The 27,521-nt window shown below is 37.1% G+C and overlaps 1 protein-coding gene and 1 pseudogene across 2 annotated transcripts in view; one reads left to right on the forward strand and one right to left on the reverse strand.

Moving 5' to 3' along the window:
• Positions 1–27,521, reverse strand: part of SRPK1 (SRSF protein kinase 1) — a 73,424-nt gene that overhangs the window by 25,840 nt on the left and 20,063 nt on the right. The window contains 4 exon segments of the mRNA XM_027525322.1: positions 9,381–9,468; positions 10,532–10,619; positions 11,533–11,641; positions 12,461–12,579. Of these exon segments, the coding sequence (XP_027381123.1) occupies positions 9,381–9,468; positions 10,532–10,619; positions 11,533–11,641; positions 12,461–12,579 (404 nt within the window).
• Positions 4,989–6,054, forward strand: LOC113882131 (annotated as a pseudogene). The gene has a single exon (XR_003508291.1). The product of XR_003508291.1 is annotated as a transcription factor E2F5 pseudogene (transcript).

The raw sequence follows: 27,521 nt of genomic DNA on the forward strand, positions 1-27,521 counted from the left end.
GGGTGGTGTCATCTGTATATCTGAGGTTACTGATATTTCTCCCTGCAATCTTGATTCCAGCTTGTGCTTCTTCCAGCCCAGCATTTCTCATGATGTACTCTGCATAGAAGTTAAATAAGCAGGGTGACAATATACAGCCTTGACGGACTCCTTTTCCTATTTGGAACCAGTCTGTTGTTCCATGTCCAGTTCTAACTGTTGCTTCCTGACCTGCATACAGATTTCTCAAGAGGCAGGTCAGGTGATCTGGTATTCCCATCTCTTTCAGGATTTTCCACAGTTTATTGTGATCCACACAGTCAAAGGCTTTGGCATAGTCAATAAAGCAGAAATAGATGCTTTTCTGGAACTCTCTTGCTTTTTCCATCATCCAGTGGATGTTGGCAATTTGATCTCTGGTTCCTCTGCCTTTTCTAAAACCAGCTTGAACATCTGGAAGTTCACGGTTCATGTATTGCTGAAGCTTGGCTTGGAGAATTTTGAGCATTATTACTAGCGTGTGAGATGAGTGCAATGGTGCGGTAGTTTGAGCATTCTTTGGCATTGCCTTTCTTTGGAATTGGAATGAAAACTGACCTTTTCCACTCCTGTGGCCACTGCTGAGTTTTCCAAATTTGCTGGCATATTGAGTGCAGCACTTTCACAGCATCAGCTTTCAGAATTTGGAATAGCTCAACTGGAATTCCGTCACCTCCACTAGCTTTGTTCGTAGTGATGCTTTCTAAGGCCCACTTGACTTCACATTCCAGGATATACCTGACAAAAATGATTAATGAATTTAATCATGAGCAAACAATCAGGCAAATCCAAATTAAGGAACAATACAACTGGCCTGGCTTCTTTGAGGTCAGTAGGGGGTGGTGGTGGTGAATGCATGAAAGAAACTGTTCTCAATTAAAGATTTAAAAATGGACATGTTCAGTTCAGTTTAGTTGCTCAGTTGTGTCTGACTCTTTGCGACCCCATGATCCGCGAACACCAGGCCTCCCTGTCCATCATCAACTCCCAGAGTTTACCCAAACTTGTGTCTTTTGACTACCTTAGAAAATACAATCAAAATTATAGTGAGATATCATTTCAAACTCACCAGAATGACTAAATTAAAAAGATTAGGGTTTCTCTGGTGGCTCAGTGGTAAAGAATGTGCCTGCCAATGCAGGAGACATGAGCTCAGTCCCTGGTCGAGGAAGATCCCACATGCTGTGGAGCAACTGAGCCCGAGCGTCACAACTATTTAGCCTGTACTCTGCAGCCTGGGAACCACAACTGCTGAAGCCTGCATGCCCCAGAACCTGTTCTCTGCAATAAGAGGCCACTGCAGTGAGAAGCCTGGACACTGCAACAAAGAGGAGCCCCTGCTTGCCACCAGCTACACAAACACCTGTGTAGCAAAGAATATCCAGCAGAGTGAAAAACACGATTAAATGTAGAGGAGGATATGGAGCAACTGGAGTTCCCATGCTGCACTAACAAAAGTGTAAAATGGTACAACTGCTTTGGAAAACTGGTCAGTAATTTCTTAAGAGTTAAACATGTGTCTAGGAAGTTCTTTAGTCAAGATAGAGTAACAGGGACTGGGTTTACCCTCTTGCTTTAAGCAACAACAACAAAATCAAGCAAAATACATAAAACAACAGATTTAACGACCTTGGATATCAGGCAAAGAAGACAGTGATGTCTGACAGATTACTGTCTTCTTACTGTCTTGAGACTTTTCAGGCAAACCCCTTGAGTTAAACAGATGGAACTAGTCTTGGGAGATCAAGGCAGCAGCTATGGTTCACAGAACAAGGTACTAGAGAGGAGAGAGCTGTAGAGAAAGAGAGCCCTGAAGATCTGCAATGCGGTCCGCCTCACACATTCAGCAGAGCGGTAATCAGCACAGGCATATGAGGAAACTACTGGGGGGGAGCCATCTGAAAGGACTCGAAGGAACAGTGCCCAGCATCCCCACAGGGCTCCAGCCAGGAGGACTAGGCAACTTCAGTTACAGGCGAGAAATAAACCCACACATATGTGATCAATTAACTTACAACAAAGGAGCCAAGAATATACAATGGGGACAGTAACTTCAATAAGTCATGCTGGGAAAACTGAACAGCCACCTGAAAAAGGATGAAACTAGATCATTATCTTATACTATATCCCAAAATCAACTCAAAATGTATTAAAGACCTGAACATAAGACCTGAAACAATAAAACTGTTAAAAGAATACACAGGTGGTAAGCTCCTTGACATTGGTCTTGGCGATGATATTTTGGATCTGACACCAAAAACAAAGTCAACAAAAGCAAAAATGAACAAGAACTATTTCAAACTAAAAATCTTCTGCAGAAAAAAAGGAAACAAAATGAAAATGAATAGGCCACCTATGGAATGGGAAAAAATACTTAAAATCAAAGATCTGACAAGGAGTAAATAAAAAATATAAAAAAACTCCTATGACTCAACAGGGGGAAAAGATCTCAGTCTGATTAAAACAAGAATCTGAACACATTTTTCCAGAGAAGACATACAGATGGCCAACAGGTACATGAAAAAGAGTTTGATATCACTAATCACCAGGGAAATGCAAAATAAATAGCAAGACACAGAAGCAACCTAAGTGTCCACTGATGGATGAATATAAAGAAAATGTGGTCTACATAGACAATGGAATATTATTCAGCCATAAGATGGAAACCCTGCCATTTGTGACAACATGGATGGACCCTGAGGTTGTTATGCCAAATGAAATAAGACAACTGTATGATCTCACTTATATGTGGAATCTAAAACCAAAATAAGACAAACGCAGACACAGTAAACAGACCAGTGGTTGCCAAAGGTGGGAGGTGGGGGAAATGGGTCATGGTGGTCAGAAGGTACAAACTTCTGGTTCTAAGATGAGTAAGTACTGAGTATGTAAGGTATAGGATGGTGACTGTACTTAATAATATTGTATATTTGAGAATTGCTAAGAGTTCTCAACACAAGAAAAACATGTAACTGTGTGGTGATGGCTGTTAACTTACTATGGTAATCATTTTGCAATGTATACATCTATTAAATCATTATGCTGTATACCAAAAACTAATACAATGTTGTATATCAATTATGAACAGAAAGTGAAAGTCACTCAGTCTTGTCAGCTCCAAAACCCCATGGACCATAGCCCACGAGGTTCCTCTGTCCATGGGATTTTCCAGGCAAGAAACTGGAGTGGGTAGCCATTCCCTTCTCCCGACCCAAGGATCGAATCCAGGTCTCCTACATCGCGGGCAGATTCTTTACCATATAAGCCACCAGGAAAATCAATTAAAAAAAAAAAAAAAACCTGGAAAAATTCATAGTTATGGGGCATTTGGCAGAATATTTAGGAAAACCTTGCCTCAGTGGAAGGAATGATTAGTCCTCAGTTCAGTTCAGTTGCTCAGTCGTGTCCGACTCTCTGCGACCCCGTGAATCACAGCATGCCAGGCCTCCCTGACCATCACCAACTCCCGGAGTTCACTCAAACTCATGTCCATCAAGTCGGTGACACCATCCAGCCATCTCATCCTCTGTCGTCCCCTCTTCCTCCTGCCCCCAATCCCTCCCAGCATCAGAGTCTTTTCCAATGAGTCAACTCTGCATGAGGTGGCCAAAGTACTGGAGTTTCAGCTTTAGCATCAAAGGATGATTAGTCCTAGCCATCTAACAAATCATAAAGGTAAAATCTGAAAAGGATCAAACTGTTTCCTGGCAATAATTGCATTGCAGAACAAAGCTCAAGATTTAAAGGAACACAAAATATCCAACAGCCAACAAGGTAAAAATCACAATGTCTCAATGAAAGGCTACCAGGCAACAAAGATGCAGGAAATTGTATCTGAAAATTAGAATTATCAATAATTTAAAACTGACCCAGAACTGGCCCACTTGTTAGAATTAGCAGACAAGGAAATTAACATTCATAGTCATTCCATATGTTGAAGAGATACAAAAGATTTAAAAAAAGAGAGAGACCCAGAGAAGAGGTGGTGTATACATATTAATATAAAAACAATGAAACCTTGCCATCTGTGAAATAGATGAACCTAAAGGGTATGCTTCTAAGTGAAATAAGTGAGACAGACAAACACTGTACAATTTCACTTAATAATGTGGAATATCAAAGACAAAAACAAATAAACAAACACCAGAAAACAGAGTTATAGATACAGAGAACAAACAGGTGGTTGCCAGAGGGAGGATGGTTGGAGGAGGGAAAAAAAAAAAGGTGAGACTGATTAGGAACACACTTTCAGTTGCAAAATAAGTGAGTCATGGGTGTGAAATGTACATTGTGGAGAACATAGTCAACTTTTAACATCTCTATGATAATATAACCTTAGTAGACTTATCACAATGTGATAATTATCAAATTATATTTCAATAAAACTGGAAGAAAAAGAGAGACCCAAACTGAACTTCTGAGATGAAAAGCAGCAAGTGAGAGATGAAAAATACCGTGGATGGGATAAATGGCAGATCAGGCACTGCAGAATGAGATTAGTAAACTCAAAAGTACAGCAACAGAAACTATCCAAAATGAAACACATAAAGAAAAAGTAATTCAAACAAACCCACAGACCCACAAGAGTAAGCTGTAAAGGCAACTTCCAAGTGACACAAAAAAAGGGAGGGGAGGAAGAGAATGAAGGTACTTGCTCTTTGCAGAGGATTGACAAATCATACAAGTGACGGCCGTAACCAACCCAGTAGCAAACTGTGTGCTGTGCTTCAATTCTGTCCATTTCCCACTAAAAGGAATTAGGGCTTTGCAGATAAATGGCTGACCCCAGGTCTGGGATAGTAAATATACAAAATGAGACTGCAACATTTTGATGTGCCAAATAATAAAGGAACTGTTAAAAACTTTATGTGACTCTTGACTGAAGTTAAGAATTAAAAAAAGAGCCCTTGTCCCGCCCTTGGCGGGCGGCTACGGCCAGGGCCGCCTGGGGTCCGGCCCGGCAGGTGGCGGAGCGCAGGGACGGGATGGCGGCGGCCGAGCCCATGAGCTGCGCACCGCCCGGGGCCGGCAGTAGCCGGCACAAGAAGAGCCTGGGGCTGCTCACCGCCAAGTTCGTGTCGCTGCTGCAGGAGGCCAAGGACGGCGTTCTGGACCTCAAGGCGGCTGCAGATACTTTGGCTGGGAGGCAAAAAAGAAGAATTTATGATATCACCAATGTCTTGGAAGGAATTGACTTAATTGAAAAAAAGTCAAAAAACAGTATACAATGGAAAGGTGTAGGTGCTGGCTGTAATACTAAAGAAGTCATAGATAGATTAAAATATCTCAAAGCTGAAATTGAAGATCTAGAACTGAAGGAAAGAGAACTTGATCAGCAGAAGTTGTGGCTACAGCAAAGCATCAAAAATGTGATGGACGACTCCATTAATAATAGATTTTCCTATGTAACTCATGAAGACATCTGTAATTGTTTTAATGGTGATACACTTTTGGCCATTCAAGCACCTTCTGGTACACAACTGGAGGTACCTATTCCAGAAATGGGTCAGAATGGACAAAAGAAATACCAGATCAATCTAAAGAGTCATTCAGGACCTATCCACGTGCTGCTTATAAATAAAGAGTCCAGCTCATCTAAGCCCGTGGTTTTCCCGGTGCCCCCCTCAGACAACCTCGCGCAGCCTCCCTCTCAGCCTCCTACCCCAGTGCCTCCACACAAGCCCAGCTCGGCCGTCCAGAGCCTGCCTGAGCCACCTGTCTCTGAACGAAGCCAGCCTCTCCAGCACACGCTAGCCACAGACTTGTCTTCAGCAGGATCTATTAGTGGAGATATCATTGATGAGTTAATGTCTTCTGATGTGTTTCCGCTCTTACGGCTTTCTCCGACCCCAGCAGATGACTACAACTTTAATTTAGATGATAATGAAGGCGTTTGTGATCTGTTTGATGTTCAGATACTAAATTATTAGATTCCATGGAAACTTGGGACTGTTATCTACCTCTAACTGTGTAACATTTTAGACTTCTTAATAACCTAAGTATTTAAAATAATGAATGTAACACCTTTTTAGTTCACTGATTCTGAAATGTTCTTCCCTAATACTTTATTTTTGCTTCACAAAACTTCAACCATAAAAACAAAGGATTCTGACTGTTTCAGGAGAAAAAATGATTTCATATCCACCAACCCTCCACACCCTCAAGTAATTACTTTCTGAAATTTCAACTTTTCTTCCCATTCTGAACCCTTCTGTTTTCTTCCCCTTATATGAGAAGAAAGTTAAAGTAGACTTCAGGTCATGCGAAACAAGAAAGTTGGCCAAGGGCTCATCACTTGTTCTGTCTTCCACTTGTACTGCCACAAGACTGTCCATGTTCCTTTGTGTCCTCCAATCCAGACATTCACTGCCACTTATAACATGAAGGGTGTAAACTAGGATATATTAACTGTTTCAGTGAACAGAGTTTGTGAAGTGCCTTCTGTTTTAGCACTTTAAGTTTATCACATTTTGTTGACTTCTGACATTCCACTTTCCTAGGTTATAGGAAAGATCTGTTTATGTAGTTTGTTTTTAAAATGTGCCAATGCCTGTACATTAACAAGATTTTTTAAATAAAATTGTATAAAAGATTAAAAAAAAAAATTAAAAAAAGAAAAAGAGACATCTAGAGACACTGAAACACTGACTACATAAAGGGACTAAGAAACTGGTCCCCAATTTTTTTAGGAAAAATAACTATGTTGGGGTTATATTTTAAGAGTCTCTGTCTTTTGGAAATACTTTCTAAAATAATTATGGATGAAATAACATATTTAAGACTGGTCACAAAATTATCAGGAGATACAGACAAAACAATATTGGTTATGAGTTGATAAATTTGAGAATGGGTAATGGATCTCTGAGGATTCAAACTATTCTATTTCTGTATATACGGAATATACCAAAATAAGATATTTTAGAATGCAGATTGCTTAAACAAACAAACCAGAAAAGAGAATTTTAAGTTCCTAGCTTTATTATCGGAGAAGGCAATGGCACCCCACTCCAGTACTCCTGCCAGGAAAATCCCATGGATGGAGGAGCCTGGAAGGCTGCAGTCCATGGGGTCGCTGAGGGTCGGACACGACTGAGCGACTTCACTTTCACTTTTCACTATGATGCATTGGAGAAGGAAATGGCAAGCCACTCCAGTGTTCTTGCCTGGAGAATCCCAGGGACGGGGGAGCCTGGTGGGCTGCTGTCTATGGGGTCGCACAGAGTCGGACACGATGAGGTGACTTAGCAGCAGCAGCTTTATTATTAACTTTCCTTTGAGAGAAGCATTACAATTTAACAACAGTGTTGTTTTAATTTGCAAATAGTGATATAAAAATGATCAAACATTTAATAGCTTAAAAACAAAAGAACTGGGTGAAACAGCAAAAGGATATGTGAAAAAAAAATTTTGTGGGAGATGGTGTAAAGAAAAAAGGCTGAAAATTAATTAAGAGCCACACTTAGAGTGTCTTATGAACAAGAAGAGCTAGCAAAAGAGGTAAAATACACACCAGAAAAAAAAAGTACCCTAAAACATAGTAGGTCACATAGGTGGCCAAAAAATGACACTGACCCATGTTAATATTATGTAAAGATCAGCTGTTACTTCTTAATCACTCTTCTCCCCTCACCACCCATGGAAGTAGAACGAACGCATTTATACTGAAGTCTATGACTAACTTCTAGTTCAGAGTCCTTGTGATACTTCAAAATGAGAAAGGACAGTGCTCCAGAGAAAAAGCAGTATACCCAGATACAAAGAAAATCACAGATATGTGGCTCCATACAGTTATACCTATGTTGTGAAAAGAGATGAGAGGCAGGAGAATGACATAATTCATTAAACCTTAACTCAGTGCTCTGCGTTTTATCCTTTTCAACCTCTAGACGCAGCAAATAATGCCTTAACTGAGACAGTTGGGAGACAAGTAGGAGGAAGGGCAGAGAGAAATGGCTAAGGATAAAGGGAGAAATTAGTAAAATAGGAACTCAGTGGACAGAAACTACAGAGAAACCATACGGTGATGTTTAGAAAACATCTTAGAACTTGAAATTCAAAATCTATTAAGATATTTCAATAATTTAAAAAAAAAAAAAAAAACTCTTCTTGCTTAGGGTCAAAAAAAGGTACTCTGCATTACTAAGGAGATTATACAGACTATTTCTACAGTTTTACTATAATGTTCCCAAATTAAGAGAGAAATTTGGCACAATGACAAACATTACAAGGTCAAGTAATAGGGAAACAGAATCCAACAGCCATCACAATATCCTATATGGTTTATTTCTTGGTTTGCCTCCCTAATTCTTTGAAAAAATGTGTGCGCACACACACACACACAGTAAGTCACCTATGAAATGACCACAAGACATAAACTGATGATTCATATGGCATGATTCTTGTATCTGTATTCCTTAGAGATGGAAGGCAGAGGGCTATGATTTATACTTCTCCAAGGAAATAACTGAAAACTAACTTCAGAATGACAGATAAAATCCTCATGGTATCACTTGTTCTCTCTCCTTTCTTATGCTTTCTCCATGTGTTTTAGTTCAAATCTCTTAAACCACAGTCCACATGATACTACAGAGCCCTACGTAGCCCATTTCCTTTAACAAATCACTGGCTACAGTGTGTGTTAAGAGAAGCTAGACATGCAGGGAAAGTAGAATGATTCATGAAATCTTTCCTTACACATTTTTAAACACTTTTAAAAACAGTTTTAGACTCTCCAATCCAAGTGAAATTCATCTTTTATTCTGAAAAATTTGCTAGGCCTTTACAACCATAGCTGTTGCAACAATCTTTCAATCAGCTCTTTGCATGTCACACTGATATTAACTTATGGGGGCAGGGGGGGGAACAGCTAACATTTCTTCCAACTTTAAAATTCTAAAATTTCAGGTCAAAACATAAAACTAGTAGTTTTTTCATTACGACAGAATATGAACAATTACATTTAGATTTTAAGCATAATCTACATATACAGCCTCTTAAATACTGAGATAATAAAGTGCACTGAATTCTTATTTAACCTACTATTTCTCAATAATTCATTAAAATCTGTGTTAATTGATAAAATAGAAACTTTACTTAGTATTAGTACTACAAGTCTTTCTTTTTAAAGTTTCTTTTGACTTCAGTTTTAATTTGCCTGAAAAAAGGAAAAAGTGTAAAGCAATAGCTTTAAAAAACACACCATACAAAAGATAGACATGATTCACAATGTGTTCAAAAGTTTACAATAAAATAAAAACATTTTGATTATAGTTTGAGAAAAGAGACCAATGCAAATCTCATTCCTTTCTTTGAAATAAAGTTATTTCATGATTTGTTTTCAAAATAGGTTCTAAAAAGGATACGTGTTCCATTAACTCCTGATATTTTAAAGTCATCTAGTAGTTGAACAACCATTTCTCTATTTGGATCATTAGGATCTGAATTACGAACCTGTAATAGGGAAGACAATATTTAAACAAAGGGAAAGCACAGAAATAAACCAAATGGTGAGGGAGGGGATACCAGCAGCATATGTAACAATGGATTACTTCAGAAAAGAGCTTATACAAATCTGTAAGACAAACATAAAATTTTAATAGCTCAAAGAACTTAATAAAAACAGTTCACAAAAGAAAATACAATCAACAAAGATTGTATTATATAGTTACTGTTCTAATTATAACATTTTGCTACTTACTCCCAAATTAACTGCTAGTTACCAGGCCAGGAAGAATTCAGGAGCTTTTGCATGATGCAAATCAACCATAGCACTAACCATACTGCTTATTCAGCCTTCATTTTTTTCACAGAAAAACCTCTCAGGGAAGGAAGCAGTACCCTGATTTACTTTGGGGCATGAGCTTATCTTGTTACAGACTAGCACATTGAAAGTACTTTCCTGACGCTCTCTTGGTCTAGCATCCTTGCTTTTCTGAATGAAAAATCTAAGGCTCAGAGGAAATAAAAAGACGAGTTGAGGATATATTCAGATAGAGCCAGTCCTAAAAACTCATGTCTTCTCACTTGGGATTCAAGCTTCTTCTACCTCACTGACATTTCCGAATTTTTAAGAAAACTGAAAATAAGTTCTTGAAAATATTTACCTAAGTTTCCAAGTAACATAAGGGACTACTTAATAACTACAGTGCTTATTTTTATATTAAATATTTTTAAAGACTTTAAAACAAAACAGAAGTTATATATTTATTCACACTTCTTTTATTTTAACCATGACAGGAAAGAAAACCTGGCACATAAAACATGCTCAATAAACATTTTTATTTGCAAGGTTTTTTTTCAGTGTGCATGTACAGGGAGAGTTGCCATCACAGCATATTCTACCAGTTCCCTACCAAATACACAGAATGTGTAAATACTGTCTTCTTCTACCTCTGTAAGGATACTGGAACTTTACAGTAAAACTTAGCCATATCAAAAAGTATGTATTTGGTATGTCTTAACTTGAATAAAACTTTATTTATAACGTAGCTCACACATACAATCTAATACTTACTGATTTCAGCAACCGGATTTCATCAAGTGCAGTTTCAGTATAATGTTCAGCACTTTTAACTACTTTCATTGCCACGAACTTCTTTCCCCTAAGAAACAAATACAGGCAATTAAGACTAAATGTCTTACCTTTCAGTTTCGCTAAGATTTAACCATAACTGGGAGACAGTGATAGAATGTATATTGATTTCATGTTTCCCTGGTATTCAAACACAAAGAACTATTTCTGTGGGATCATCTGCACCTGTTAATAGCACTAACTGGCCATATTGAACTTATAAGAAGAAGAAAATCTGTTCCTAGATAATGTCAATCATCAAAACATTTTCTCTGAGTTAAAATCCACTTTCTGAATGCTCCATGAACCCATGTAAAACCATGAAATGGAGATAAGTAAGGGGGGAAACTTCACCAAATCAGAAGTATTCTGTATACTTATATAGTAAAACCTAAAAGGTTAAAAGCTATAATATTATACTTTCCTCTAAGAAGCCAGAAGAAATACTTGGGTGAAAAACTGATAAAAATAGTGCATAGATAGCAATTGCTGTCTCATCAAAGATAGAAGATACACTTTAAGGTAAACATCCAATGTTAACTGCCTGTGATTTTTATGTAGAGGTTTTAGACATATGGCTGTATGGCTGAGCAAATCTGTTATAGAAACAAAACACAAGAAAATAATTTCACACAGGTTGGTCTAGGATACCATCTAAAAATTTAGCTCTATTCCAGTGGGAAAAACTATGAACTAATACACTATACTTTCTTTGAGTATCTGTAATGTTTTGAATTTGGGAGTTTCAAGAGCTTTACTGATAATAATTCAATCTTGTGTCTCCTCTAAGGTGCTGCTTCACCAGAGGAAAGTCATTTGCCCAAGAATATAAAGATTATCAACTATAAGATTTTTATTAAGAAATCAGTCTAGAGCTAGACTAAAAGTGGAAAATTAAACACAAACATTTAGGAACCACCTAATCCTCTTGTACTAAAACTTACTGAATATCCCATGATAGCCACACAGTTGAAAAGTGTCCCCAGCCCAACTTTCGGATCACATGATATCTCCCATTGAACAGATCTCCAATTTTCACAAGATGGTAACCTCCTGGAAGAAACAACAGAGGGAAAGAATCACTTACTTAGGAAAAAAAAAATCTCACATTTTCCAACATTTATACATCTTCAGCAAATAAAAATGGTTTCTTTTAATACAATCAATTCAACAAAAGAAAATTTTAAATCAAGTCAGCAACACAGTATTATTGAGCTCATGTTAACTTGAAAAAAAAAATTACTTTTCCAAAACACAGCACAACGAAACAAACCAGAAGACCAGAAAAGGCTGGTAACAGTGGCAGGAATCAAAGGATTTAAACACCTATCTCTGCCTGCTGAGAAGAACCAAGTTCTCCTCAATGGTAAGATACATTCTGTTACAAGATCCAATCCTACCCAAGAATCCTGGAATGTTTTGTAAAAGAAACAAAATACATCAGGCAATCTTATGCCATGGTTTTTAAGTATCCGTAATTCTAATACAATGTAGCTGAGCAATCATCACTTTAAGAAAAGAGTAGAGAAAATGTGTTTTTCAAAAGTCTACATACCAAATCTTATCACTGTTCACTTCTGGATGATAGCATTATAGATAACTTTTGTTTTCTTTTTGTTTAATATATTTCTGAAATTTTCTAAGGAAAATATGCACTATCATTTTTTAAGGAAAAAGACAGTAGATACATTTAACTTAAACTAAGCTTTAATTAAGTCAAACTAAAAGGAAATACTAATTCCTATACTTAGAGAAAAGGATGCAATAAGCAGAAAGCATTAACACCATTTATGCTGATAGATCAAATATTCAAATGAAAGAGTGTACACATGAATTATATCTTACTTGATATCTCCTCACAGAAAACCTTACCTTTGCAGTAATCATTGGGATCTTCCTGCTCATCATCATCAGATCCCAGGATCTCCTCTTCTTGCTCGGGCGGGTCACTTTCAGAGTGCGGAGCAGAGCCTCGGGGCTGAGTTTCAGATCTAAGAAATAATACAAACATGTTCATTCCATTTGAGCAGAAGAAAACAGGACCCATGAACAGATAACACAAACAGAATGTTACGCAGTGGCAGCCTAGGAAAACATTACCTATCACTTTACCTCGTGTTAGGAAAAGCCTAGTTTTAAAAAGTCAGTACATGATTAAATAAAATCTGGAAAATATATAAAAGTACAACGGGGAAAAATTACTTGAATCTCAATACTCAAAACTGCTGGTAAAACTAGACCTTCCTCCAGTAATTTGCTGTTATTTTTATTAAAAAACATACTTTATAAACAAATTTGTATCCTGCTTTTCCTATTATATTGTTAACGTTCCCCCTCATTCCTATACAATCTCTTAAATCTACTTCCTTTAGTGGTATCACTATCTACTCTGGTACATTCTGTCAGTACTAAAAATTAAAGCTGTTGAGTATTTTTAGACAATTTTTATTCTGCATTTAGAATTATTCCCCTAAACTACCAGATAAAGATAGAAACATTTTCCCTGTTTATAAAAATAACACGTTAAATATAGGAAATTTGAAAAATAATTATTTTGTTCTAAAACATCTCTATTTTGAACATATTAACACTTTGGATTATTTCTTCCCAATCTGTGCCCACAAATGTTTTTTATATAGTATGACTTTTCTGAAAGAGCTGTAATGAATTACATCTCCAGACACACATGGGCTCCGAGTATTCAAGTATTACTAAATTTCAAAAACTTGGTTTATTTGACAGGTTAAAATGTTATCTTATAATGTACTAAACACTTAAAACTGATTCCTTTCTCTACATGCCATCAATTACTTATATTAAAACTTTTAAGCACTGAGTAAGTAGTTCAGGAGGCAGAAAGACTTGGATTTGCATTCAGGCTCTGACACTTAAAAGCTGCCTGCTTCATGAAGCTTTGAGCAAAAGAAGTAGTGTCCACATCACTCTTTTCAGCAGTTGCAGGAAAAGGAATTTTAATTCCCATTTCCCAGTATTTTATTTGCATTTTCAAACCTTTTTCATCAGATTGTTTTTTTTTCCAAAAGATTCAACAGAAAAAAATTGAATAGCAAAATTAATGGGCTGCTGAGACATAACTACATTGGCAAGCATGACTAGATTTGAATTTTCAGTGGCCATTCCAACCTGCCTCACTCTTGGTACTTTCTGTCCCTCAGAGGATACACAAGTAGTTACAAAACTGCATGATTCAATTCTTAGTGAAAGCATGTCTTTGGGAAACTTACCTGGCCTACTTTCCTAAGTGGGAATGAGTCTGAATGAACATTTCCAAATTTATTAAGACAGGTTTCTAAAACAAATTCTCTGATTTCAAACTTGTTGTCTTACAATTTTTATTTTAAGAACTGTAATTGAAAAAATTTTGAAAAGCAGTGAAATATTGAGTTGTGAAAAACGGACATGCAATTCCCACTTTTTTCTCTTGAATGTTCCTTTTCTACAGACTCTTGTATTGTTTCAATGATGTACTGCCTTCTTTCATCTTTAGGATAGGATTTATAGTCTCTAAGTTTCCTTTAGATCCTTGTATTATCTTGGCTTTCTCAAACCACCCATGTTTTACTAAGCCATGCTTTTACACACGATGTCAATCAATGAACATCAGACAACTCAATAAAAGCCTCTGCCAGAAAAAGACAAAAACCCAAAAAAGAAAGAAAATTTGAGAAAACAGAGACAGTTACTATTAGACAGTGAGGAAAAGATGATAACATGATTAAAGAGTTCAATATCACTGTAACTTTGATTGATGGTTGTTATAATAGTATAAAATTTCTGAAGAAATATTACAGAAAGAATTTCAGCTTATTAACACTTGAAACTAAAAACCAGTCTTCCTAGAACAAAAAGGGAGAGTTCTAAAATAGTTTCAGTCTGTGCTTTAAAACTTTTCATACCTATCAATATTTCATGTCACAAGTATATGCTATTTATATTTAGAAGAAAAACCATTGTTATCAGTAGTTTAAAGCTCTCAAAGCATACAAAATTTAACCCAGTACATCTACAAAATCTCCAATATAAACTGAAATGAACAACAGATCAAAATTTAATAGCAGTATGCTTCCAAAGAAGTCAAATAATCTATAACCCAATTAAAACACCAGTAATATTAGAAATAGGAATATACTTGGCTGTGGTATAGAACAGAATCAAGGCAAAAATTTGGGAAGAAAGCTGAAAGCAGTGGAAAAGCTTGACAGTTTTGCTCTCCTTATACTTCCAAGCTTGTTCTGACACAAAGTCTGGAGTGTGAATCAAGAGGTAAATAAAAGCCAAGTTAGAATGTTTTCTCTGATTTCGAAGGATCCTTTCAACTCAAGATTCCATTGGTATAATCATCACCAATCACTCAATAGCAAAACCAAAGCACTAAATAAGAATTTACTGAGTCTTTTGTAGTCAAATACTATATATTCATAATCATCATAAAGAATATGCTATTTATGAATGTTCACTTACACATTTCATGAATTCATATATTCAAATTAGCCACACAAACTCCACACTTCTACATTTTCTAAAGAATAAATGATGAAGAAATTCCTGTAGTTTAAAACAAAAAGTAAAACCAAAGAAACTGTTAAGTCCATTCTGACTCACTAAATTGGTCTATAACCTACTAGTGGGTTGCATTTGAAAACACTTTCCTGGAAGTTACTTTAACTTCTTTGTGTGTGTGTTAGTAGCTCAGTTGTGTCCGACTCTTTGTGACCCCATGGATTGTAGCCCACCAGGCTCCTTCGTCCACAGGATTCTCCAGGCAAGAGTACTGGAGTGGGTTGCCATTTCCTTCTCCAGGGGATCTTCCCAACCCAGGGATCGAACCTGGGTCTCCCACAATGCAGGCAAATTCTTTACCATCTGAGCTACCAAAGATACAATTCACATGTCATAAGTTCACCAATCTAAAGTGTACACTTCACTAGTTAAAGTATATTCAGAGTTGTGTAATCTCATTACAATTTAAATTTAGGACATTTTTATCCCCCTCCCTCCAAAAAAAGCCCCAACCCATCAACAGCTACTCACTATTACACTCTTCCCCCAGACTCTGGAAAACACTGGTCTACTTTATGTGTCTATGAATTTGCCTATTCTGTGTATTTCAGATATAGAAAACCACATACTATGTGGCCTTTGTGACTATTTTCACTTAACATGTTTTCAAGGTTTATCCACGCCATAGGGTGTTATCAGTACTTCATTACTTTTTATGGCTGAATAATATTCCATTATATAGATAGGCCAGACTGTAATTTACCCATTAATCAGTTGATGGACATCTCTACTGTTTCTATTATTTAGCTATTATGAATCTTGCTGCTATGAATGCTCCAGAAGAAGCATATGCAATTGTGTTCACAGCAGCACTGTCTGAAATAAGGAAAAGCAGAAAACAACTAAATGTCCATCAAGAGGAGAGACAGGTAAGTTATAGTATTTTGATAAAATATATCCAACAGTAAAAACGAAGATCATGGCATCCGGTCCCATCACTTCATGGGAAATAATGGGGAAACAGTGGAAACAGTGTCAGACTTTATTTCTTGGGGCTCCAAAATCACTGCAGATGGTGACTGCAGCCATGAAATTAAAAGACGTTTACTCCTTGGAAGGAAAGTTATGACCAACTTTAGATAGCATATTCAAAAGCAGAGACATTACTTTGCCCACAAAGGTCCGTCTAGTCAAGGCTACAGTTTTTCCTGGGGTCATGTATGGATGTGAGAGTTGGACTGTGAAGAAGGCTGAGTGCCGAAGAATTGATGCTTTTGAACTGTGGTGTTGGAGAAGACTCTTGAGAGTCCCTTGGACTGCAAGGAGATCCAACCAGTCCATTCTGAAGGTGATCAGCCCTGGGATTTCTTTGGAAGGAAAGATGCTGAAACTCCAGTACTTTGGCCACCTCATGTGAAGTGTTGACTCATTGGAAAAGACTCTGATGCTGGGAGGGATTGGGGGCAGGAGGAGAAGGGGACGACAGAGGATGAGATGGCTGGATGGCATCACTAGCTCGATGGACGTGGGTCTGAGTGAACTCCGGGAGTTGGTGATGGACAGGGAGACCTGGTGTACTGCAATTCATGGGGTCGCAAAGAGTTGGACACTACTGAGCGACTGAACTGAACTGAGCTGAAAAATGAAGAAGTTACATCCATCAGTATGAATGAATTGCACAAACGTAAGATGGAATGCAAATAGCAAGCTGTAGAATATATACAACGTATCCCACCTTCAGAGTTTAAAAACATACAAAACAGCCAATGTGTAGTTAAAATATAAATAATTGCACAACTGCAACTAGTCAGTAAATAATTGTTGGAGCTCTGACACACAGTATGGTCATTATAGACAATAAAACTATATTACAAACATCAAAATTTCTAAGAGGCTAGATCTTAACTGCTCCTACCACTGGAAGAAATAATAAGATATAACAGACGTTAGTTAACACTACAATGTCAATCACAATGTGATATAAATTCATCAAATATGTTATACGCATTAAACGTACACAGTATTATATGCCAATCATATCTCAGTTTTTAAAAAGCTGAGTAAAAAGAAAGAATAAAGTAACAACACAAAAGAAATACAAGACAAATTCAGGATAGCTATATTCCACAAGTGAACTACTAATATAGAGATATGATCAAGGAGGAGTACACATGGCATCATATACAACAATGAGATTTTCTTAGGCTGAGTAGGAGCTACTATTATTTATTTGTTATTTTATTGTTTATACTTCAAATGTTTTATTTTAAAAAAATTGGCTCTGATTGCTTTTAAGTATGACTCCAACACATGGCTGGCTTAATGCCATTTGGCTAAATCATTATCATACATTTGGAAATCTTATTGACCTTACCCATAAACTACCCCCAAAAGTGCCTTTACACTGCCTGAGGTTGCTGCTGCTGCTGCTAAATCACCTCATCGTGTCCGACTCTGTGCGACCCCATAGACGGCAGCCCACCAGGCTCCGCCGTCCCTGGGATTCTCCAGGCAACAACACTAGAGTGGGTCGCCATTTCCTTCTCCAATGCGTGAAAGTGAAGTCGCTCAGTCGTGTCCGACTCTTCTCGACCCCATGGACTGCAGCCTACCAGGCTCCTCCATCCATGGCATTTTCCAGGCAAGAGTACTGGAGTGGGTTGCCATTGCCTTCTCCGGCCTGAGGTTAATCATGTTTTTATCACAAAATACAAATGGAGGCAATGGGGAGAGATTCAATTGCATGCCTAATTCATGGGGGAGAAAAAAGTACTTGCAAAAAATTTTTCTATAGTTTTTGTTTTTTATGCTCAGTTTTACTGAACAAAAAAAAAAAAAACAAAACACCTACATGGATATAACAATCATGTAGATTAAAAAACTGAAGAACCACTCCTAAAAAGCAACAAGTCCAGATAGTAAGGTCAAGTGCTACTACATTTTCAATGAAGAGTTAATTGAGTAATTCTTTTTTAAAAATTCTTTTAAAATAAAGTGTACCAGTGTATCTCTAAGAGCTAGAAAAGCTCTCCAGTTAATTTGACAGCACTAGCATAAACTGACATTCAAAGCAGAAACCCTGACATCCAAAGCAGTCGAAAGCAACTCATCTACAGAATGAGGATACTAGCTGCTGTGAGAACCTGACATTTAACATAATAATTAGCATAATCTTATTATGTATGTGTGTGTGCTCAGTCGTATCTAACTCTTTGTGATCCTATGGACTGTAGCTCACCAGGCTCATCCATCTATGGGATTTTTCAGGCAAGAATACTGGAGCGGGTTGTCCTTTTCTCCTCCAGGGGATCTTCAAGAATCAGGGATCAAACCCATGTCTCCTGCATTGGCAGGTGGATTCTTGACCACTGAGTCACCTTGTACATAGGTAGTGATTAATATATATTACTTATTATTAATGCGTTTTAAAGTACAGGTACATATTTTAAAATAACTATGTTGACAAGAGTATGGAGAAACTGGAAACTTTGTGCTTTGCTGCTGAGAATGTAAAAATGCTGCAGGTGCTATGAAAAGCAGTATGTGGGTCCTCCCCCTCTGCCCCCAGATTAAAAACAGAATCACTATATAATTCAACAATTCTACTCTGGGCATATACCTAAAGAGTTGAAAGCAAAGACTCAAAATGTTTAATGGATATATAGAGTTTCGGTTCTATGAGATGAGAAGTGTTATGGGGATGGATGGTGGTGATAGTTGTACAACAGTGTGAATGTACTTAACATGACTGAGCTGTACAGTTAAAATGGTTAAGGTGGTAGATTTTGTTATGTGTATTTTACCACAATTTGGGGATAAAAAAAATCAACATAGGAAAAAAGCAATCCCAAAACATTATGAGAGAACTTGTAACAGTGCCTTAGCATGATGCTGTGATGTCACAACAATATCTAGACTCCTAGATCTTTTAACTAAGCAGGAAATAAAGACTAAAGCAAAAAAAGTCATCACTTTATTGTTAGTTTAAAAAAAATGAATATAATTTGTAATCAATATTAACAATTAAGTAATTTACAGCACATTCAAGTAACTGGAGAGGTACTATTTAAGGAAAGTTAAGACACACCATTATGATGAAAAAAGCAAGTAACTGGATAATATATATGTGTGTGTGTGTGTGCTTTAATTTTTTTAAAAATGTATACAGGTACATATATTAGTAAACAAACTAAGAATTGCAAGGATACAGACAATTGTTAACAGGTTGGTTCCCCTCTTGGAAAAGAGTGAATAAAAAATTTTGTCTTATATAGTACAATTCTGAATTGTTGGCATCTTTTCCTATGAGAATTACTCAGGAAACAGCCACATCATTTCAAAATAGGCAAAACTAAAAAAAAAAAAAATTCAACTTACTGTTAGGTTGGGAAGAGTGCAGGGAGAATGGACTTCTCTCATGCTCAGCTGCTGCTTCTGTCTGGTATCATTTACTTTTAGGAAATAACCCTCCACAACTTGGCAAGGCTGCCAATCACCTAGCCTAACTACCCTTCCTTCCCATAGGTAAACACCTCCCTTGCATGATCCAAGCAAGATCTAGAAATCTTTAGGGAAGGAAAGAATTGATGTTGAAAGTTCTACTTCTGAAATTTTAAGCAATAAGAACCAAGCAATTGTCAGAGGGGAGTACTACCACCAAATAGGAGGCAAATGTCTGAAAATGATGTTAAAATACAGAAAAACTAAGCTAAGCCATTTACTGGCTAGGAGTGGAGAAAACAGGCAGATCCATGGAGATATACTCAGAGTCCAGCCTCACAGATTAACCGCTCTTTGTTGTTTAGTTGTTAAGTTGTGTCTGACTCTTTTGCGACCCCATGGACCGTAGCCCACCAGGCTGCTCTGTCCGTGGAATTTTTCAGGCAAGAATACTGGAGTAGGTTGCCATTTCCTTCCCCAGGGAATCTTCCCAACCCAGGGATCGAACCCATGTCTTCTGCATTGCAGGTGGATTCTTTACCACTGAGTCATCAGGGAAGCCCCATTAACCCCTCTAGATACAGCCTGGGAAGTGAGTTTGAATTTGGTTACTTACAACAAGAAGCATTTTAAATAGGTCATTTGCATAATTAGGTAATAGTCACAATAATTTTGAATGATTTCACTTATATTTATCCTAAAAATTAAGATAAGCACACACACCACACACACTTTATACCAAGGTCAATTTCTTACATATTGTTAAGAAGCAACCACTGGGGAAAACTGGACAAAGCCTCCCTGGGACCTCCCTGTCCTATCTTTGCAACTTCCTGTGAATCTGTTTTATTATAGAAAAATTAACACATACACAAAGATTTAGATATAACAATAGCTATCACAGCATTTATTAAAGCAAAAAGCTAGAAACAGAAACTATAATAGACTGCACAATTACATTTATATCATCTGTTCACTCAAAGCCAATAAAACTAAAATAAAATGATAAATCTACTACAATGTAGAGACAGGGAGAGAGAGAAATGCTCTGGCAATCTAGGGGAAAAGAAAAGTGTAAGGTGACCTAAAGTGGAGAAGGGGGACAGGAACGCAGGTTGAGAAGAGGGATGGTAAAGAGGGAGGTTAACTGAAAGTCTGTATAATAAAGTTGACACTCCACACAGCAGACATCCAGATCCAGGAATCCCAGAAGGTTCCAAAGAAGACAGACCCAAAGAGATGCACACCAAAACATTCTAGCTGAAATCTCAAAAGTTAAGGACAAGGAGAAAATACTAAAAGCAGCAAGAAGAAAACAACTTGTTATGTGGCAAGGGAACCCCCATAAGATTATCAGTAGATTCTTCAACAAAAACTTTGCAGGTTAGAAGGAAATGGCCAATATGTCAAACTGCTAAAAGAAAAAACAAAAGGACAAAACCTTTTAACCAAGAATACTCTACCTAGGAAAGTGATTCAGAATTCAAGGAGATAAGAGTCTTTCAGACAAACAAAATCTAAAATTGTTCACCACTACCAAACTGGCCTTAACAAGAAATGTTACAGGGATTTCTTTAAGCTGGAAAGAAAGAATGCTAATTGGTAATAAGAAAATACATGAAAGAAGAAATCTCACTGGAAAAGTAAAAATAAAACGGACTAATCACTATTATAGCTATTAACAGTATGAGGGTTAAAAGACAAAAGTTGTGAAAATAATTATGGTAACAATAATTAAGGGATACACAAGTAAAATGTGAGATCAAAAACATAAAATGAGGGAAGGAAAGGAAAGAATAAAAATGCTGAGCTTCAAACAGGATCAAACTTAGTTGCTAACTTTATAAAATAGACTGTTAAATATGTAAGCCTCACAGTAACCACAAAGCAAAACCCAGAAAATTAAAAAAGATAAAGAGAAAAAAATGTAAATAACCCACTAAAAGAAGTCATCAAACCACAAAGGAAGAGCACAAGAAAAGAAATTAAGAGAGGAACTACAAAAACAGACAGTAAACAATTAACAAAATGGCAATAAGCACATACTTACCAATAATTACTTTAAATGTAAACAGATTAAATGTTCCAATCAAAAGTCAACAGAACGGCTGAGTAAATTTAAAAATAAAAAAAAGAAAAAAACAAGACCCATCTCAAGCAACTAGACTCACTTCAGATGAAACAATGCAGACAGATTGAAAGTAAAGGGATAGAAAGATATTCCATCCAAATGAAAACCAAAATAAAGCTGGAGTAGCTATAACTGTATCAGACAAAAGAGGCTTTAAACCTCAGACTGTATTAAACAGACAAATATGGGTATTACATAAGGAGAAAGAAGACAATCCAATATGAAATATAATATTTATAAGTATTTATGCACCCAACAGGCTTCCTCGATGGCTAAGTGGGTAAAGAATCTGCCTGAAATAAAGGAGACAGAGGAGACATGCATTCAATCCCTGGATTAGGAAGATCCTTTAGAAAAGGAAATGGCAACCCATTACAGTATTCTTGCCTGAACAATTCCATGGACAGAGGAGCCTGGCAGGCTGTAGTTCAAAGGGTCATAAAGAGTCAGAATGACTGAGCAACTAAACATGCAGCATGCACGCATGTACCCAACAAAGGAACACCTGAATATATAAAGCAAACGTATTATCAAAGAAAAAGACAGCAATACAGTAACAGTAGGGGATTTTAGTAACCTACTAAAGTCAATGGAGACACCATCCAGACAATCAATTAGGAAAAATAAGCACTACAAGATACATTAGACCAGATGGACTTCCAAACCAACAGAAAGCACATTCTTCTAAAGTATACATGGAAGATTTTCCAAGACAGATCATATGATAGGCCACAAAATAAGCCTTAATAAATTTAAGAGGACTGAAATTATATCAGGCATCTTTTCTGATCATATGATATGAAACTAAAAATTAAGTACATGGAGAAAACTGAAAATTTTCACAAGTATGTGGACATAAAATAACATGCTGGACTTTGCTGGTGGTACAGAGGATAAAAATCCACCTGCCAACGCAGGGGACACGGGTTCAATTCCTGGTCCAGGAAGATTCCACATAACAAGGAGCAACTAGGCCTGCGAGCCACAACGCCTGAGTCCACACGCTGCAGCTACTGAAGCCCGTGTGCCTAGAGCCTGTGCTCCACAACGACAAGCCACAGAAATGAGGAGCCCATGCACTACAATGAAGACCCAGTGAACCAAAAATAAATTAAAAACAAAAATCAATATGCTACTGAACAACAAATGGGCTGTTTCTTTAGAAAAAAAATCAAAAGGAAAACAAATACCTTGAGACAAATGAAAATGGAAGAGTAACATACCAAAATTTGTGGGATGAAGTAAAAGCAATTCCAAGAGGGAACTGGAGAGTGATAAATGCCTACCTGAAGAAGTAAGTCCCAAGTAAACATCCTACCTTTCCACCTCAAAGAACGAGAAAAAGAACAAACAAAGCCCGAAATTACTAGAAGAAAGGAAATAATGATGAGAGCAGAAACAAATGAAATAGATTGAAAAGACAAGGGAGAAGATCAATGGAACTAAGAGCTAGTTCTTTGAAAAGGTAAACAAAACTGACAAGCCTTTAGCTAGACTCACCAAAAAGAGAAGACTCAAAATCAGAAATGAAAGAGATGTTACAGCTGATGCAAGAGAAATACAAAGGATCGTAACTGATATTATGAACAATTACATGCCAACAAATTTGACAACCTATAAGAAATGGATAAATTTCTAAAACATACAATTTATCAATACTGAATCATGGTGAAATACAAAATCTGAACACAGGCTGATTACTAGTAAGGAGATTAAATCAGCAGTCAAAAACCTCTTAACAACCAGGATCAGTCAGTTTCACTGGTGAATTCTAATAAATATTCAAATAAGAATTAATACCAATCCTTCACAACTCTTTCAAAAAACAGTAGAGAAGAGAACTCTTTCAAATTCATTTTGAGGATAAATACTCCAATTCCAAAACTAGACAAGTATGCCACAAGAAAAGAAAATTACAGGCCAGTATCACTGATGAACATACATGCAAAAATCCTCAACAAAACATTAGTAAACCGAATTAAATAATACATTGAAAAGATCATATATCATGATCCGCCACCGCCACCGCCAAGTCGCTTCAGTCGTGTCCGACTCTGTGCGACCCCACAGACTGCAGCCTACCAGGCTTCTCTGTCCATGGGATTTTCCAGGCAAGAACACTGGAGTGGGTTGCCATTTCCTTCTCCAATGCATGAAAGTGGAAAGTGAAAGTGAAGTCACTCAGTCGTGTCTGACTCTTAGGGACCCCATGGACTGCAGCCTACCAGGCTCCTCTGTCCATGGGATTTGCCAGGCAAGAGTACTGGAGTGGGGTGCCATTGCCTTCTCCTATATCATGATCAAGTTAGGTTTACTCCAAGGATGAAGAATGGTTCAACATCTGCAAATCAGTCAACATGATATACCACATTAAAAAATGAAGGATAAAAATCACATGATCTTCTCAACAGATGCAGAAAAAGCATTTGACAAAATTCAGCATCCATTTATGATTAAAGACTCTCAACAAAGCAGCTATAGGGGAAATATATCTCAGTATCATTAAGGCCAGATGTGACAAGCCCACAATGACCATCGTGCTCAATGGTGAAAAGCTGGAAGCTTTTCCTCTAAGATCAGGAACAAGACAGGGATGCCCACTCTCACCACTTGTATTCAATATAGGACTGAAGTCCCAGCCAGCACAATTAGGCAAGAAAGAGAAATAAAAGGCATCCAAATTAGAAAGGAAAAAGTGTAACTGTTATTATTTGCAGAAGACATGACACTACATCTAGAAATCCTAAAAAATCCATCAAAAACCCACTAGGACTAATAAATAAAAGGAGTCCAAATTGGAAAGGAAGAAGTGAAACTGTCATTGTCTCCAGATAACATGATACTATTCATAGAAAATCCTAGAGATAACACCCAAATACTACTGGATGTCATCAGTGAATAGGTAAAATTGCAGGATACAAAATTAATACACAAAACTTTGTTGCATTTCTATATACTAATAAACTATCAGAAAGAGAAATTTAAAAACAACCCAAATTACCATCACATCTAAAAGAATAAAATACTTAGGAATAAATCTAACTAAAGAAAAAGATCTGTACTCAGAAAACTATAATACACAGATGAAAGAAACTGAAGACAACACAGATTGAAAAATTAGCTGTGTTCACAAAGTGGAAGAATACTGTTAAAATGACCATGCTACTCAAGGTAATCTATAGATTCAATGCAGTTCCTGTTAAAAATACCAATAGCATTTTCCATAGAACTAGTAATTCTAAAGTCTGTATGAGAACACAAAAGATTCTGAAGAGCCAAAATAATCTTGAGAAAGAATAAAAGAGCTGGAGGTATCAGGTGCCCTGATTTTAAATTATACTACAAACCTACAATTATCAAAACAGTATGGTAATGGAACAAAAATGGCAACATAGATAAATGGAACAGAACTGAGAGCCCAGAAATAAACTCATGCACTTATGTAACTAACCTATGACAAAGGAGGCAAGAATATACAATGGGGAAAAGACAGTATCTTCAATAAGTGGTGCTGGGGCTACCCTGGTGGTTCAGTGGTACAGAATCTGCCTGCCAACACAGGAAATGTGGGTTTGATCCCTGATCTTGGAAGATCCCAGATGCTGCAGAGCAACTAAGCCCATTTGCCACAACTACTGAGCTGGTGCTCTACAGCCTGGGAGCCACAACTACTGAGCCCACATGCCAAAACTACTGAAGCCCATGTGCCTTGGAGCCCCCGCTCTGCAACAAGAAAAGCCTCCACGTCGAGAGCCTGCACACTACAACTACAGAGTAGCCCCCACTCACCACAACTAGAGAAAAGCCCACCCAGCAACAAAGACCCAGCACAGCCAAAAATAAATATACAAATAAAATTGTATATATAAAAATAAGAGAAATAATAGCCTTTGTGTATGCTAGGGGACATGGGTCAATTAAAAAAAAGTGGTGCTGGAAAAACAGGACAGCTACATGTAAAAAAATCAAATTAGAACATTTTCTCACACCATATAACAAAAAAGCCTCAAAATGGAGTATACTTTTCTGGAAATTTTTTAGATTATTATGCTCATATTTTACATAAAGTTTGGAATTGACTTTACAGATTATTACAGGGATAGGAAATTTACATGTCTTCATGCATTCAGTACTTTACTTAGTTACACAGTGTACAGTGGTATTATTTCAAAATGGAAATATGGAGCTTCAATTACAACATTACAACATTAATTATCATTGCCTTACACTAAAGTAGGTTACTGGAGCAATGTCAAAGAATGGGCCCAAGAGTTATTACAGCTTCTACCACCTAGGTTTTTCATCAGAAATAAAGAACTGTGATATCACAGAAACCTACTATTCCAACATATTGTGATACAGAAGTATTAAAATCATACTTTAAAAGTTTAGTTAAAAACATACCCAAATCTTGGCTTCTGAACACCAGTCCTCACTAAAAGGAACCAGGGCTCCTCAAAGAAATGACTGATTCCAGGGTTGGGGCAGAAAAAGCACAAGATAAACATAGAATTATCTTGTACCAGAAAGTAGAGAAGTGCTCAAAGAATAAAGGAGACCTGTCAAAGAAACAAAAGCCAGTGTGAAGGGGTCCCAATGGCCAAATATGAAAGAATATGAGCATCATAATAATGAGTGCAATTGATTAAACTCTACTGAATGAAAGAGACCCCATAAATTTATGTTAATGTTGATGGCCAGAATGATAAACAAATGAATGGAGTAAAGGGAAAGTTTTCTAGTAACACAATGCTGACCAATTAACTACATAGAAGGAAATCGTAGAATTAGGTAATTACCATTTTGTAACCATCATATCAATAACTGCTTTAGGTGGGAATCAATAATGAATGCTGAAACAGTGAAATTTTGATAAGGAAAAAGTTACACATACAGGTCAAAATATCTCCCCAGAAATAATTTATGAATTGCAAAGAGGAAAAAATTTTAATTTTATGGTAAAGAAACGTGGTAGTCACTACGTTAACTCAGCAAAGATAATATCACCAATACTGAGACAGGTATCAATTGTCTCCTGATGTGATGCCCCAAGGAAGATACATTTCACTTAGGTAGTGCCAACACATATAAGCCAAATCACATGGAAACAGAAAAAAGCAAACTGAGAGAAATTTCAGAAACAAATGGCCTATATTCTTAAAAAGCACCAATGTCGGGAAACACAAAGGCAGGCAAGGAACTGCTGTAGATTTAGGAGACACAAAAACTAAATACAGTGCATGATCCTGGGTTAGATACACCAGAAAAAAAACCCTTTTTCTACAAAAGACATTGAGACAATTGACAAAAATTCAAAAATTAAATAAGATCTAAATTACTGTTATTAACACTTTATTTCCTATTTTGATAATTAAATTGTGAATATACAAATGAATGTCTTTGTTCAAAGGGACTATATAAAGTGTTTGAGGGTAGAGGTACACAACAGTTCATATATAAAGGTTTTTTTTTCCCCCCTCAGGCATCCACATTTTGCACTGATACACCTAAGATGGTAACACAAACTTCTGTGCTGCTGCTGCTAAGCTACTTCAGTCGTGTCTGACTCCGTGCGACCCCATAGACGGCAGCCCACCAGGCTCCCCCGTCCCTGGGATTCTCCAGGCAAGAACACTGGAGTGGGTTGCCATTTCCTTCTACAATGCATGAAAGTGAAAAGTGAATGAAGGTGAAGTCGCTCAGTCATGTCCAACTCTTGGCGACCCCATGGACTGCAGCCTACCAGGCTCCTCCGCCCACGGGATTTTCCAGGCAAGAGTACTGGAGTGGGGGTGCCATTGCCTTCTCCACAAACTTCTGTAGAGCCTGCTTATTTTCTGG

This window comes from Bos indicus x Bos taurus, chromosome 23, assembly GCF_003369695.1.
Source record: "Bos indicus x Bos taurus breed Angus x Brahman F1 hybrid chromosome 23, Bos_hybrid_MaternalHap_v2.0, whole genome shotgun sequence".
NCBI lineage: Eukaryota > Metazoa > Chordata > Mammalia > Artiodactyla > Bovidae > Bos > Bos indicus x Bos taurus.